The sequence below is a fragment of the Grammomys surdaster genome, unplaced genomic scaffold (assembly GCF_004785775.1).
Source record: "Grammomys surdaster isolate TR1022 unplaced genomic scaffold, NIH_TR_1.0 190, whole genome shotgun sequence".
NCBI classification, from domain to species: domain Eukaryota; kingdom Metazoa; phylum Chordata; class Mammalia; order Rodentia; family Muridae; genus Grammomys; species Grammomys surdaster.
Window position 1 is genome coordinate 1,796,118 of NW_021604635.1, and position 17,077 is coordinate 1,813,194.

The 17,077-nt window shown below is 46.7% G+C and overlaps 1 protein-coding gene across 2 annotated transcripts in view; it reads left to right on the forward strand.

Moving 5' to 3' along the window:
* The window catches only part of Afg1l (AFG1 like ATPase), a 161,622-nt gene extending 151,377 nt beyond the window's left edge, over positions 1-10,245 (forward strand). Inside the window, exons 11-13 of one of the 2 annotated variants that reach the window (XM_028769041.1) lie at positions 3,871-4,011; positions 6,876-6,989; positions 9,243-10,245. In XM_028769041.1, coding sequence (XP_028624874.1) covers positions 3,871-4,011; positions 6,876-6,989; positions 9,243-9,368 — 381 coding nt within the window. In that variant the 3' untranslated portion in view covers positions 9,369-10,245. The remainder of the gene's footprint in view (positions 1-3,870; positions 4,012-6,875; positions 6,990-9,242) is intronic. The other variant, XM_028769042.1, reaches the window with a different exon arrangement.
* Positions 10,246-17,077: the final 6,832 nt, after the last annotated feature.

Consider the following 17,077-nt stretch of genomic DNA (forward strand, 5'->3'; position numbering starts at 1 on the left):
CTCCAAGTGTCCTGTGCACACACAGCTCCAAGTGTCCTGTGCACACAGCTCCAAGTGCCCCTGTGTACACAGAGCCTTTTGTTGGATCTCAATTACTTTGTCCTTCTGTTTTCTAGAAGTAGCTGGGTCAAGTTTATACTGTTTAAAATCTGACATGTTGTTTTCTGGAACAAACGAATGAACTTATTCCTCAGGGGTCACAGGCTTGCCCACATGGAGCAGCTGTTTACTTTCTTTTGCAAGACCAGCATGTGCACCATGGCCTGTCGATGTCATCGCATTCTTCTTTGGGGATTATGGACCTTTTTCACTTGTCCCATAGCCCTTACACTTTATGTAGATTTCGGATTCTGTGAATTGTCTGTTCAAACCCCACATTCATGTTTCTGTTGTAATGCTCTTAAAATGCCTTGCTTGTGTTCCAGTCGTTTCTGGTCTCTCCCAACGCCCTCTTCACATCAGTCCGAATGGACTTTCCTTGCAACTCTCCTCTTTGAGTCAGTCATTCCCAAGTCTTCTTGTATCCTGTTAGGATGCTACATAATTTTCTCACTTTTTTACCTGACTCCTGTGTGTAGTAAGTCATATTTATTTCTGGAAATAAAATGTATACTATGGCATAAAATTTGAAGTCAATACAGGAGTGAGTGGCATCAAGTAAGTCACAGAATATATTTTTACATATTTTTACCAGTAACATAGAACCAAAAAATCTAGACCATATTTTCCTACATGTGCTGAACTTGTTGTCGACAATGAGAACATAGAACTCTGTAGTAGCTCTCTCTAGTGAGGATGGGTCCTTAGCTATTGCTGCACAATAAATCATCCCCAAACTCAGTGGATTAAAACAATAAGCATTTATTCCTGCTCTCGTGTCCTAGTCAGCTGGGATGTTCTTTTGGTCTCTGTTGGACTAGCTTTGGCATCTGCAGTTTTGCTGATCTGAGTTGGACTCTTGTCTGTTTGGGGACCTGCCAGCTTTATGCTGGTCCAGGGTGCGTTCTTGTCAAGATAATTAGCCTTTCTGTGTTCTCTGCAGCAGTAGACCTAGGTATGCAAAATTCTTAGGTGTTGAGACCTATGCTTGGAACTTGAAACTGTCTTATGCTTCTTTCTAATGGCCCTGGATTACAAACCCGGGTAGTCCTTCACTTCATATCTTAAGAAGATAGCTGGATAATCACAATCCATGCTGGCATAGACAAGCCTGCAAGAACACCTGAGGCTGTCTTCATGCTTGGACCACCCTACATGGGCATCCTTCATTTCTCCAAAAACATGTCAGATGTTTTAACTTGTAATTGTCTAGAATATTTTTTAATTAATACATTGAATGGTTCCAAACATTTTAAACACTGAATCTCAGAAAGCAAGGGATTGCTGGCAGCATCATCTATGTGAATTCTCCTACAGTCTCCATGATGGCCGGCATGCCTCAGAAGTGATACCATTTGTGTGGCTACGCACTATCTGCAATGTGTGGCTCAGTGAAAACATCTGATTCTGAATGTTATGTATGAAAACCAGTGGCTAGGCGTGGTGGGCACATGTTTAGTCCCAGTGCCCGGGAGGCAGAAACAGATGGATCTCTGTGAGTTTGAGGCCAGCCCGAGCAAATTCCAAGTCACCAGAGCTACATAGTGAAATCCAGTGTGTGTGTGTGTGTGTGTGTGTGTGTGTGTGTGTGTTTGGAGACCAGTGAGTTCAAAAGAAGGACCTGGCCTTCTCCCCTGGCAGGCTTGCATGTTGTCAATATATCTCTCTACTGATTCATTTCATAAATATTAAGCACTTCCTACATCCTATGTACCATGTTAGAGTGATCATAGTGGATGCCTGGGCTCCTCCTCTGGCCACGCATTGAGGACAAGGTCTGGTACAGAAGCTGTTTGTCACTTACATATGACTTCATGGGTAGCTGCCATGTGGAGCATGGCAGGAAGAGCAGGGGGCAGCAGTGTCCTTTCCTGAGGACAGACTGGGTCAGTACAGCTGTTCACTCATCGAGGCTAGCTGACCTATGACCTCATGAAAGGATTACTGAATTGTTACTGGGTCATAGCTGCACACTGACTGTGCCGCGCTAAGCAGTGTTCCGTGTGCCCTCTTCCATGAATCTATAAGCAACCAGCATTTCCTGAGCATTTACTCGGTAGTCAGGACGTTGAGTCCTCAGGACAAGCCTGCTAGATAGAATCTCCTTTACTGGTGAAGAAACCAAGCGTCAGAGCAGTCTGCTCGAGGCTGCCTGACTGCAAGGATCAGGGCCAGCATCTCCAACCTCTCATTTGCTTTGGCAGATGAAACGTAACACTTCTAACTAATAAGCACTTGTGTAGCTCACCGGATTCAGTCCTGAATTTTCCTTTAGTGTTACATTGTAGACATTTAAACAACAAAGCCACTATGTAAAATATTTACCAATGAAAAATCTTTTTTGTTTCCTTTTTTGTTGTTGTTTTTGAGACAGGGTCTCTATATGTATCCCTGGCTATCCTGGAACTTACTCTGTACTCCAGGCTGTCCTTGAACTTAAGTTTCACCTCTCTCCGCCTCTCAGTACTAGAATCTTAAAGCCATGCACCACCATATCTGGCCCGTTTTCATTCCTTAAGGTTTTATTGAGATAGAGTCTAATATGATGGCAAACACGGGACCTACCGACAAAGGTGTGCACTTTGTGAGATAGCCAAGCAAGCACAGCTCTGGTGTCTAGTTGCTCTCGGCAGCCCAGCACACCTCTGATCATGTTTGGTTTGATTAAAAAAACTCACACCCAAATACAAAGTGCCAGCTTAATTATAAGACCCACATACCAAGCATGAGGTTTTACATATTTTTTGCATATGTTTTCTGATTTACAGAAGGTGAGACGACCGTAACTGATTTCAAAAGAGTAGTGTAGCTTTGGAGTAATAGGTCCGTGAAGTCCATTCTTTCTTCGCTAGCACACCGTCTGGCTTTCCCTGTACCTTCTGGGCACTGTTTTCCCTGAGTGGTGATTCCATGGCCCCCAAGGTCCCTGCTATGACTCCAACGTCAGGCAAATGCACAAGGTTGCCCTATGGTTTGGGGTGCAGACATTGGGTAGAGCAAATTAGTTAGTTCCTATTGGGAATGCCATGTCTGCATACTGGGCTCATTTGGCCTCAGCCAAATCACTTGAGTTCCAAATAGTAATCACGAAAATGGCCAAGCCTGGCAGAGGGATGCACGCCTCCAATCCCCATGCTTTGGAGGCTGAGGCAGGAGGATCACTGTGAGCCCCAAGACAGCCTGAGCTAGACACTGAGTTCTCAGCCAGCCTAGAATACATAGATGTTTTTCTCAAAAACAACAACAAAAATGGGTTAGACTCGGAGGCATGCTCCAGCTGCTGTGCTAAGTGTTATTTTACCTAGCCCTCTTAATTCTGTGAGGCAGAAATGAATGACCATTTTCTAGACAGCCAAGGAACAGAAAGACCACATAATGTACCCTGAGTGCTCAGTTAATAAGTAGCATGCAAAGCAGACACAGTTAGCTCTTATCAGCAGGAGGGGCCCTCAGAAGAGTATCATCAGGGTTAAACCAGAAATAACCCCCCACTCAAAGCCTGGAACTCTTCCAAGGCTAAAAAGGGTACCAGGGCTTCAGCCAGGGTCAAACACAAGGTCTGGGAATAGAAACTCCAACCAGGGAAGACTGAGGAAGGGGAGGGTCCCTACCATGTGTTATATATATGGCTGTGTCCTTACCTGGCCTTCAAAAACTGCCTCACTGGGTCTAGTCACCCTAAAGTTAGCATCTAAATCCCTCTGTGACATGCTTTCCAATGAAATGAATCTTAAGACGGCTACGGCTCCCTTCTCTCTGTTTTAATTACAGCCACTTGGAGCAAGTGACTATTTGGAATTATCAAAGAATTTTGATACGGTAATCATTCGAAACATTCCACAGTTTTCACTAAAAAAGAGGATGCAAACGCAAAGATTCATCATTCTCATTGATAACTTCTATGACTTCAAGGTAAGGATGGACGCCATATTCACAGAGCTATGCACTGTGGGCTGTGGCCAGTCACATGGCCTGGGCTGGAGTCCCAGATGTGCTAACTCCTTTACTGCTCCGTTACTGCAGTGGTGTCAACCCCCATTACAAGATGCTCTCATCATCCCACACGTAGATTGTGTGGGATACCAGACTGAGTGCTCGGTGCTCACACGTCAGACCCAGAATGATGAGTGACCCTTTGCCTTATGGAAATACTCCCTGTGATCCCCCCCCCCCCCAGTGCCACCCAGGAACTAACCAGCAAGAAACGTCATGGTGTTCTGTTCTTAATCTCTGTGTCTTAGCCAGGCAGTGCCAAGCCATTACCTGCCCACAAAAGGCAATATAGCCTAGTGGTTAAGGAGCAGACCCTGGCACCAGGCTGTCTGTCCTGGAGACTAGCTCAGCCTCCAAGATTCGGCTGCCTTCTATAGAATGAAGGATAATAATGATACTTGCGTGATTTTGTGAGGAAGAAGAGTAGCAGGTTGCAATCCAGGTGAGCCCCTCTTCACAGTGTGTGCCCCCAAAAGATGTTCACAGTAAAAATAGTTTAAGTGTTTTTTTTTTAAACCACTCAAGATCTCGTCCGTAGTCTTTGCTCAGAATTAAGCAGCAATTCTAAAGCTGAGGAGATTTTGTAGGAAAGGAGGAAGGAACCGAAGCTGGGGAAGGTTAATGCTTCACTTACCCATCCATTCATCTCTGAGATCCTGAGCAAGATGCTGAGCTGAGAGACTGGCGACCGAGACACGGTGGTCGCCATTCAGGGCCCAGGGCTCAGGGCCCAGGGCCCAAGCAACATCAATGTCATGTCTGTGGAGATCATGTTCCATTACTAGTTCAGGATGACCACACAGGAAGAGGTCTCTGAGCCCTGATGTCCAGGAATAGTTGAGAGAGGTCCAGGGAAGTCTTCTGTGGTTGCATCAGAAAATCATGGCTACTTACAATCCAGATTCCAGAGCTACTCCATCTCTACCCTACCTAATGAGTACCAGGCATGGGGCCTGGTAGCCATGTTGACATGTTCCTGATAAATGTTCAGGGGTGAAGGGCTGGCTGCACAGGGCAGTAGCCTGGGACAAAGGCAGCTAAGCATGAAAGGCAGCCTGCAGGCTCTGGTGAAGCAGCTCAGGGAAGCCTGCTGTCAGCACGTAGTGAAAGTCACATGAGGAGGGGGTCAGGAGATGCAGGCAGTGACATCAGGGGGCCAGAAGACAGGCAGTGACATCAGGGAGCTGAGGCACCAGGCTCATCAACGTGAGGCTGCCCTGTGCTAATGGCGGGTCCCACCCACCAGGTGCAGTCCGCCATGCTGGAGGGTATCCCTGGTTTTCAGAGGGTAAAGGCTTCCTGAGTGGAAGTGGCATTGGCTTAGAGGGTAAAGGCATACATGGTTCATGTTCAAGTTGGAAACGCCTCAAAGAAAATCTGTTCCCTAGTGCTCGGCCGTGACTCGGTCGTCTCCTGGCTTCTCATTATTTAAAAGAAGAAAAGCTTTACCTGGCAGTGTGTGATAGAACATGCCAGAACACTCAAACACTGCTGACATCTATTCTAACTAAACCACATGTTTAGAGATTTTATTCTCTTTTAAAGTATGCTCAGAATTACCTTGTTTCAGAAATTGAGAGCGTTAAGCAGACATTATTCTAGAATGTATTCATGAAGATTTGTGAAATAGGACATGTCATTTAAATAATGGAAAAAGTGCCAATTGTGGTTGAAAGATTTATTAAAATAAAATGGGAGGGGGGGTAAAAAAATAAAATAAAATGGGAATGCAGGTCCCTAAAGTCAACGTGTTGTTGTAAAGCATTGGTTATTTACTTGAAAGATGATTTTTGAAAGGCTCACAGCAAATCTGGGTTCTTTAAACATCGGGAGGGGTGTGCTTTGGAGCTAGGCGTGGTGTACATGCCTATAACCCTGCTGCGTGGGAGGAAGAGGCAGGAATATAATGGGTTGGGGGATAGCCTGAACTACATCTACCTGAAAGAACAAAATGATACGAAGAACAAGTATGATAAATGAATGGACATAAAATATCTAAAAGTCATAAACTGTTTTCAAGCTGTGATCGTGTCTGTCCACTCACCTAATACTGAGACAATACTGTACAGGAAGCTGATGTAGTTCTCTCTGAAGAGTGCCCGCAGTATGCTAATAGAAAAAAGGTCTGGAGAGATGGCTCCATGGCCCAGAATGAGTACGGCTCTTCCAGAGAACCCAAACCCATGCTGGACACTTATGACTGCCTCTAACTTCAGCTTCAGGGATCCCACACCCTCTTCTGAGCGCCGCAGGCACCCATGCACAGACCCACACACAGGCATACATAATTGAAAATAAATATTAAACAGAGAAAAGGGTTCAGGCAGATCTTTGTGGAACCATCGTGACCCTGATGGTCCCACCTCTTACTACTCCTGTATTGGGAGATTTTCAGCATGAGCTTTGGAGGGGCTGTGGACATCCAAGCCAGAGATATAAAGGAAGTCCACCGGAGTAGGACCTGGACTGAGACTGCCACAGGCCTGGGCTTCCCTGTATAAAGCCCCTTCTGTGACTGCCACAGGCCTGGGCTTCCCTGTATAAAGCCCCTACTGTGACTGCCACAGGCCTGGGCTTCCCCGTATAAAGCCCCTACTGTCTGCTTCACAGCGTGGTCTAAGCTGTGTTGAAATGTGTTGGCAAGTGCTGTGCTGTTCCAATCATCTCGTAAGTACAAACGACTAGGAAAAGCCACAGACGTTGTAAAAGCAAAGACCCAAGCTCCTTATGTGACAGGTTTTATCTTGTGAGCGCAGTCCAACCCTCCGCTCTTCCTGGTGCAGGTGCGTCTAATCTGCTGTGCTGCGGCTCCTATCTCAAGCTTGTTTCTGTATGAGCATCACGACAGTGAGTCAGACCAAAGCAGAGTGCTGATGGACGATCTGGGGCTGAGCCAGGTAGGTGATACTAACCTCATTTCATCTTATAAAATGGCTCAATGGTTTTGAGTTTGATGCACACCACATTTTGCAGAAGAAATGCAAATATAGTTATATCATCGAGGAACGCAAATATAGTGAACCATCGAGCGATGCTGTCAGGCCAGCTCTGTGTCAATTCCAGCACACTGAGAGGGTCTCGTCTTGGAGCCCCTGTTGATTGTGTAAGCCTTTGCTTCATTTTCACATAGCAGAAACAGAGTCCCGTAGAGAACCTAGCAAGTCCCAGCTTAAAGAGGAAATCCAGGCTTTAGTCCCAGACTTTTCATTAAGGAAACACTTTGAGCACCTCTGGGTGCCCGGCTCAGGGATACTCTGTGGGAAGCAGACTGAGATGGTCTGGGTTTTTCTGGAGCTTGAACTCTGGATTTATCCCAGGCCAATCAGAAGGATTCCCTTCTTCAGTGAAACCATTAGGGGGTATATTGATCAGCTATGAAACCATTGACCTAATAGTCAAAAGTTAAACTGTCAGTACTGGGGCTGGAGAGATGGCTCAGTGGTTCAGAGTGCTGACTGCTCTTCCAGGGGACCTGGATTGGATTTCCAGCCCCTACATGGCTGTTAACAAGTTCTAGGGGGTCTGATGCAGTTTTTCGGCTTCCGTGTGTGCCCCATGTGCATGGTGCATAGAACACATGCAGGCAAGACACCTATACATGTAAAATAAAAAATAATTAAATCTCAAAAAAATTTAATTGCCACCATTTGACCCCAAGAACGGGGACAGCATTCTTCCAGGCCCAACAGTAAATTCTTGTCAATGTGAATAGACAATATTCATCCTTGGGGTAAACTTTGAAAACCTGATTGCTTTGGGTGTCCAACTCCTCAGGCCGCTGTAGCAGAATACCGTAATGTATACGACTTCTCCACCACGGAAGCTGTTTCTCACAGTTCTCAGTCTGAGGTCAACTTAGTTTGTCTTATGCCTCACATGGCAGAAGGAGGGAGGGAGGGAGGGAGGAAGGAAGGAAGGAAGGAAGGAAGGAAGGAAGGAAGGAAGGAAGAAAGAACGGACCATCCTGGGCCTTCTTTTGTGAAGACATCGCTGTTCTTGAGGACCCTACTCTCAAGACCTAATCAACAGAGCCCCAAGGCTCTGACACATCATCACATCGCTCCTTTGAGGGCTAAGGTTTCAACATGGACATTTTGGAAGACACAAACATCTGGACTACAGTGGTGTAGGACTAACTGTTTAAAAGTCCCATGTGGAGGCCACAGCAAGGTCGCCTCTCAAAGTGCAGTGCCTATTATTCAGTCGTTGCCCTTGTTGATTCAAGAGGGGCTAGTCAGTCAAATTAGTTTCTCAGCAGAGGCTCTTAACATTTTTGCAAGAGTCAGGGTTCAGACATGGGGCCAGGTGAGCTCAGACCATCATGAAGAAGTCAGGGAATGTGATCTCAGAGTCCTAGAGTCGCAGGGACCCAGTGGAGAAGATGGGCTTAGGAGCATAGAAATTTTCTCTGAAAGAACTCAAGAGCAAACCCCCAAGGAGAGACAGGAAAACCCAAAGCTGTCCTCCTGACTACAGGCCATGTTGATATTCCCAGTCCTAAGGGTGCTGACTGGCCTCACAGTGGAAAGCTCCCCCTCACACCCCTCAGCAGATACCAAATGCCCTGACTGAGGACCAAAGCAGCTCTCTGTTCTTTACAAACTCGGATTTCAGGTAGATTCTCCAGGGCCAGGAACCACAGAACCTCTCAGTCTCTCAGACTAGAAAGGGCTCCTTAAAGATTGTCCCAGGAGCTTCCTAAATTATTAGAACTGCTTCTCAATCTCTCTCTCTCTCTTTCTCTCTCGGGGTGGTAGTGGTAGTAGGGTAAGACAGACTGTTGTTTTGGGATTAGAGGGTAAATCACTGTACCTGGCAAAATTATCATTTTGCTATTGGCTGCTCTTGGAGAGAGATTTCTTTCTAGCTTGTTTCTTTAATAGAGTTTGCATTGAACTTCCATTCTGAGCAAAACCTTCTGTGCTTTGCTTTGATCTGATACTTTTCCTTTTTTCTTCCTGGTTCTGTTAATTATCTATTGGTTTAAATCAGTTGACACTTTAGTCTCATTTGAGAGGTTGTCTATGGAAATATATTATCTAAATCGATAAGGCTGAAGGTTTCTTTAAACCGGGATTTGTTTCTGTAAGTCTTCCTTCAGAGTAACGGTTTTCACAGGGGCTGGCTTTGTCTGTCTGTTCTGCTCACAGGACTCAGCGGGGCTCGCCATGTTTACTGGGGAGGAGGAAATCTTCGCTTTTCAGCGCACCATTTCCCGGCTCACAGAGATGCAGACCGAGAAGTACTGGATTGAAGGGGACAGAAGCAGGAAGTAACTGTCACTTTCTCAAGAATTAAAAAGGTGACTGGTTAAGTCTGCGAGACAGTGAGACGTCACCACGTCACTATGAGACGTCACTGCGTCACTATGAGACGTCACTGCGTCACTGTGTGACGTGACGGGCCATTTCCTCCTCAGTTGTGCACTTTGCCCTCTGACTGCCGCGGCTGAGGCAGTGGACGGGCACACTGAAGAAGTCTCTCCTACGTAGATCTGTGTTTATTTGGACTTATTTCTGCATCATAAAGTGGAATCATCACTTGAAGATTACTGCAAAGCCTGCCGTGTTGGCACCTGACTGAGTCATCAAGGTACAAACAGGCGGAGAACGCAGGATACCTGTGTGTCTCCAGGCTTCGGCTGCACAGTAGTCACACCTCAGAGATACATTTGCTGTAAGAAGCAGGCAGAATCCTACTTTTCAGGTTAAAACAAAGAAAGCTTTCTGAACACTGAAGGGAAAAGTTTTTTGCGTTGACCTCTGAATGTTGGTTATGAATGGCTTTGAGGTTTCCACTGAGCTACAGAGAACCTGTGTCTAGCCCGTTGATCTAGGTTGGCAGGCAGTACCTGATCCCATGAGGACATGGGTAACAAAACCATCATGTAAGGAGCAAGTGGAAAATTTCAGCTAATAGGCAGGTCTCCCCTCTGACAGACAGCCAAGGTGGGGCAGGTACCAGGATCATGACTGACCAGGCCTGGAGGAGCCACAGCCACACCCACAGCAGCGAGGTTCCCACTCTGTTCACCAGGATCTGATTACACAACAGAGTCCACTCTCTGGTCCTGAGTTGCAGCGTTGGGCCTCATAGGAAACTGGAAAGGACACTTGACAAATCTTCTCTAAATAAAAGCTGATTTCTCCTTCATTGAGTGTGTCTGATTCATTTAAGTAAAACCCATCTTTGCTGAGTTTTTATCACCAAGGGAACTGGGTTGCAGTTATTTTAAAGGGCTGGAGAGATAGATGCCTTGGTAGTTAAGAATGCTTGCTGATCTCACACAGGACCAGAGTTCAATTCCTAGCACCCATGATGGGTGGCCCAAAATAACCTGCTACTCTAAATCCAAAGGATCTGATGCCCTCTTCTAGACTCCAGGGGCACACCTATGCCCATGTTCATGTACCCACACAGACAAACATGCATACATACATACATACATACATACGCATATGCTCATGTACCCACACAGACAAACATACATACATACATACACACACACATACATACATACATACGCATATGCTCATGTACCCACACAAACATACATACACACATACATACATACATACGCACATGCTCATGTACCCACACAGACAAACATACATACACATAAATTTCTTTTAAAAAGTTTTGGTTTTAAAAGAAAAGGAGAATCTTAACTTCTGGGCCATTGAGAAGAGTCAGTGGACAAAAGAGCTTGCTGCACAACCATGGCAATGTGAGTTCAATCCCCGGAACCCATAGCTGAAGGGGAGAACCAGTTTCTCAGTGTTGTCCTGACTGCCACACCCATGCCTGTACTCACCACACACACACACATGCACACGTGTGCATAATAAAAAAAAATTTAAAGACCTAATTCCTCTTCAGAAAAGAAAAACTATGACCCTTCCCCAAATGATGCAAAACTCAACTGTTTGGGACAGTAGTATGGCTCATGTCAATGTAAATACATTCCGTGAGGCTATTTGTTACTTAATGATCTGTCCACATCATTTTATTTTGGATATTAACTCTTCTATGTCAAGCAGATAGATGAGCAGAGTAGCCAAGCATTGGAAAAGTCTGAATTAGGGATTCTGAGAGTTAAACGTGGTGTAGCTGTGTGCATGTTCAGTCAGATGTATGTATATGTACATGTATGTATGTATATATGTATGTATGTGTGAGTGGAATGGATGGGTGAATGGATGGGCAGATGGATGGATGGGCAGATGGACAGGTAGATGGGTGGATGGATGGATGTGTGGGTGGGTGGATGGGCAGATAGATGGGTGGGTGGGTGTGGATGGATGGATGGGTGTGTGGGTGGGTGGATGGGCAGATAGATGGGTGGGTGTGTGTGGATGGATGGGTGGATGGATGGATGGATGGATGTGTGGGTGGGTGGATGGGTGGATAGGTGGGCAGGTGGATTTTTGTGATGCTGGCTACCAAACTCAGGGCCTTCCCCTATGCTAGGCAAGTGCACCACCACTGAACTATATCACTACCTGAAAGATATTCTTGCTGAAGTAAGACACCAAATTCCAAAGAGAATAAATGAAGAGAGCCGATGTTTCTGAGCTGGAGAGATGCTCACTGGCTTGGAGTGTGTGCTGCTCTTGCAGAAGACCTGACTGGCTCTCAGCACCCAGTATGGAACTCTGCTCTCTTCTAGCTTCCAAGGGCACCTGCACACACACACACACACACACACACACACACACACACACACACACATACAGACACACACATACACACACACATACACATACACACATACACACACACACACACACACACACACACACACACACACCTTTTAAAGAAAAGAACTCACTGTGTCCCAGGTTAGATAACTGATACTAGATCAGTTATCTCGGTTTTAGAAGTAGACCTGCAAAGAGAATCACAGATCAGGAAACTACGGCTTAGCAGAGTGAGGTCACTTGGCCAGAGATTCACATCTCACAATATGAGTTCATGTCATTTCACCCTGCTTATAAACAGAACCCTGTTTGATCATGACTTGTGGTGAGTATCCATGCATAACAGTACAGCTGCTGTTCTGAGCTCAAGTAGAAATAGCTTAACTTCACGTTTAAATCGTGTGTGTGTGTGTGTGTGTGTGTCTATGCATATCTGTGTGTGTCTGTGTGTGGTGTCTTTGTGAGTATCTCTGTTTCTGTGTCTCTGTATCTTATCTCTCTGTGTGTCTCAATGTCTCTGTGCGTGTTTGTATATGTGTCTCTGTATTTTTGTGTATCTCTGTGTGTGTCTCAGTGTATCTGTATGTGTGTCTATATGTCTCAGTGTATCTCTCTGTGTGTTTATACAAATGTCTCTGTATCTCTGTATCTCTCTGTGTGTCTCAGTGTATCTGTGTGTGTGTGCCTCTGTGTGCAGTGCTGGGGTCTCAACCCAAGGCCTCCCATGCCAGGCAAGGCTGCCACACAGCCATGGCCACAGCCACGCCCCAAAGCCACACCCCAATGCTAAAACTTAGCTTTTGCTTTTCACATTCTTTTTTTACATTTAATAAAAAGACACTGTGGATGGATAGACAGACGGACAGAGGACTGACAAAAAAAGGAACTGTCCCCAAGTGTGTGGTATTGGTGGCACAGTTCTCCTACTCCAGTTTTTGTTCAAGGTCTAGGTTTGGACCTTAAAATCCTGTTTAGAGACTTCTGCAGAGACTCGGCAGTCCATGCACATTCGACAGCCCTGTTGGAGAAGGTTGTCTTCCACAGGGAAAAGCTTCAGGAAGGACACATGGGCTGAAGAGGAAAAAGGGGACACGTACCTACCCAGCCATGTCAGCCAAATCAACCTAGTGATCAGCAGGTGGCAGATAACAGCCAGGTCACCCTCGGGCCCGAGGATAGTTGTTTGGAATACCAATTTCATTCTTCACAGATCTGTGATGTAGTGTCAACTCCCAGTGTAGGTGACTTGTCACTCTGCTACTAAAGAGTTTAGACAGCTTTTAAGAACACTGTCTGTAGGGTGAACTGTAGCACAAGGCTCTAATGCAGGGTGTATGTCTCCTGTTCCCTTCTGTCCCTCTAGACTCCCAGCTGCCTAGGCCTTGTGGAGCAGGGGGTGGTGGAAGGGGCTGTCTCGGTTAAGAGTTGGGTTCAGAGAGGAGGGCTGGAAGGCCCTCGTGAGGGTTCTGCCTCTGTATCAGGAGGCAGAAGGATGGAGTTCACACGTGCTGGAAATGATCCCTCGTCATCCTGTTCTCTTCCCAAGGTCTGTCTCACAAAACAGCAGGCAAGAAAAAGAGAAAACCAGAAAGCAACATGGCACCCAGACCAAAGGAAAACAGTGGTTGGGAATCCTTCAGCAACCACTCAGATGTTCTGAACCAGAGGGGTCTGAACACTGTCCCTTAGATTTAGGGTATTTGCATATTTATAATGAGATTTCTTTGGAATGGGACTACAACTTAAACAGAAAATCGATTAAGTTTCTCATAAACCTATGTATACAATAATAATTTTGCATGGCATTTCTAGTGAACCTGTATTTTAAATATATTCATTATATTTTATATTATATTTACACATGGATGTTTTGCCTGCATGTACATCTGTACCATGTGTTGTGCATGCCTGGAACCTTCAAAGGCCAGAAGAGGAAATCAGATCCCCTAGAACTGGATGTATAGATGGTTGTGAGCTGTCACGTGGGTGCTGGGAACTGAACCTGGGTCCTTGAGGAGGGCATCAAGTGCTCTTAACTACCGAGCCCCCGTGCCCATATTTTGACCATGATCTGTCATATGAGGGCAGGCATGGAATTTTCCACTTGACAGTGTCAGTCAGCATAGCAAAAGCTCCAGCTGGTGGTGCAGCTCAGGGTTTGAACTTCAAGTTAGGGATACTCTGCCCATAATTCCGAAGTGTGGCATGTAACAATCCCACACCGGAAAGCCTCGCTCCAGCCTCTTCCGGCTGTGGTCTGTGACGCTTCCAGCTTGCGTGTCTTTTCCCTGGGTTTGCAGAACAGCCCGGAGCTCATGGGCTTGCCGGAAGGGTTTGGCATGTACGTACGTATGTACGTACGTACGTTAAGAGATGGAATCCAAGCGAGTGCTGCTGCGGAGAAAGGCTCTGCTCCCAGGACCCAGACCAGGAGGCTGGAGTGCAAAAGTGCCCGGTCCTGTAGCATGCTCCTAATTCACTTCCCGTTTCCAGACTTAACAGAAAGTAAACGGGAAGAGACAGGAAAGCTGTTTTTAGAAAGCCCCACTGCATTCCACTTGTCCATGCTATTTGCTGGTGACAGTCATGAGATAGACGACATGGGGACTTACATAATTTTAACCCATTTCTGAGGCCGCAGTACGATTGGATCACATGTATGCATCATTCTCGGTAGAGTTTTACATTTTAACCCTAAGGCCGTGCCGTGATACTTCTGAAGCCTCTGTCTCCCCAACTTGCTCTGCTCTTCCTTACAAGTGTGACAATAATAGAGATTGAAAACTGGCTGGGATTTAAAAACAACCGTTGCATGGAAAGTTACACAGGTAAATGGATATGCGCGTATTCAAGAGTCACACGGCGCGTAATTATCCCAAGTTCTTCATAAACTAACTCTCTTAATTCTTGTGACTATCCTCTGAGATACACGTGCTGTTACCCCCATTTTACAGACAGAAAAACTAAGGCCAGAAAACGACAAAACCAGAGCTGAGGTGCTAAGACACACGGAAGGATCCAGACAGTAACTTTTACATGCTTCATTTCCCGGTCTGTAAATACAGCCTCACACATACAGCCTCTCCATGCCGGGTGAAAAAAACCCTCGAGTGAGTGAGGCCGTACCTCCACAGTCAGCGTTTGGGTATGTCTGGCGTTGAGTCCGTCCTCATGCTGGGCCAGCATCGCGGGAGGAACCCCAGGACTTAACCTCCGCAGCCTTTGGGAGGTCTTCCCCAGCACTGACTGTGACCTACGTGACCTTAGGTGGTCTGGATTGGTCTGGATTGTTCTAGAACCAGGAAACTCTTGTACTGGTTTTTACTGTGTGACTCTCCGCCTCAATTTTATGTCTGAAGACTGTTCTGAAGAAAGCAGTAGCAAGCTTGCGGCAGATGGTAGAGGGTTGTCTGGGTAATGGGCTAACAATCCTGCTCGGAAATGTTCCATCCACGACTACTGTAAATTATCCACAGTTGAGGAATGGGAAACTGAAAACTCAGCCCACCCTGGCGGTTTCATACAGAGGCGCAAGGACCTCAGCACGCAGCCGCAGCTGCACTCCAAGGACACAGGGCTTCGGCTGGGGGATGGCCTGAAATCCACTGAATACAATACTGTTGATCTGTTGGGAGGCTTTAGCCATTTCCCATGACGAGGGCACCATCTTGTGGTCGATAGGTGAACTGACAGGGAAAAGTCTAGAAATTCCGGTTGGGAATTCTCTATGCTGCTTATTCCCAGGCCGGCCACCTCCAGAGAGCCAGGCTTCCCGGCAGAGAGGGAGACCAGCACCCATGTTCTTTAATGCTCCGCATGGGACCCTGACATTCGTCAGAATGAGGCTGTCTGTTGAGGATGCATCCAAATTGTGTCCTGGGCTCCTTGACTCCGGGCCCCTGATGGAGGAGCATTTTCAAGGGATCGCCGACCACTGCTGTACTCAAAGGTCTTGATGCCCAGGTCACGAGCACTGCCGTCTCAAAGCCTCGTTGGTACCTCCCTCCCCGAGGCAGGGACTCCCGCCCTGCCCTGTGCTCACCTGAAGTGTGCTAAGTGGAAGGAGGAGTGCTTATCCTCTTAAAAACAGTAGGTAAAGTATGGTTTACGTAAATATTATTTAAAATGTATTGTTTAGTTCGACCTGACATCAGAACTTCTGCTCCTCTTGCCTCAGCCTTCTGAGGGCTGAGATTACAGATGTGTGGCATCACATCTGGGTAACATTTGCTTTCATTTCTAACAGGGTGATCCCCATCCACCCCTGTCTCCCAGCTCCTGTCTCCAAAGTCTTCTGAGACCCTCAGTCATTTCAAGAGTGGAGTGTGGTCCCGATATCAGACCCTCTTGTAGCTGCTGCGGAGCTCCCTCCCTTCGGCAAGCTTAAACTCCATCTCTGGGGGAGGGGCTGTGCCCTCAGCTCTCACGCTCCTTGGTTGGCTGTTCCTAAACAATGACTGAGAACTACTGCACTGTTCCCCTGTCTGTCTGACTTGGAGTCTTGGCATGTGCCAACCTGTGCTGTTGCGGGTGGGATGGTGGGGGGCTGGGAGGGTGAACTTAATATAAACTGGAGTCATCCCGGGGGAGGGAACCTCAATGGATAAAATGCTCCATTAGCTTGGTCTGTAGGCAAGTCTGTGGAGGCATTTTCTTAATGATTGATGGGGGAGGAGCTATCCCACTGTGGGCGGTACCATCCCTGGGCGGATGGTCCTGGGTTGTATAAGAAAGACTGTGCCATGAAAGGTAAGCGGTGTTCCTTCGTGGTCTCGGCTTCAGTTCCTGCTTCCTGCCTTGGCTTCCTTACACGCTCTATCGTAACTGTAAGGTGAACTAAACCCTTTCTGACTCCAGGTTGCTTTAGGCCATGGTGTCTATCACAGCCATAGAAAGCACACTAGGATGCAGTCATGTGTAATGCCTCACACACACACGCACACATACATGCACACATACACGCACACACCTACTCACACGCATGCACAGACACGAGCGCACACACGCACGTGCACACGCACATGCACACACACACACACACACACACACACACGCGCGCGCGCGCCACAGAGCTTCTGGAAAAGTTGCCCAGAACGAGGCCCAGAAACACAAATGACGTCTTACTGGTTGTTCTGTGTTGCTGTAATAGAATACCAGAGACTGAGAAGTTTATAACAAAGAGATTTGTGTCTACCGAGGAGCCCATGATGCTTTGCCGTCCTACGGTGGACTTTACAATTGTGAAAACCACGTTCAGTGCTAGACTAAGCATACTCTTCACACGC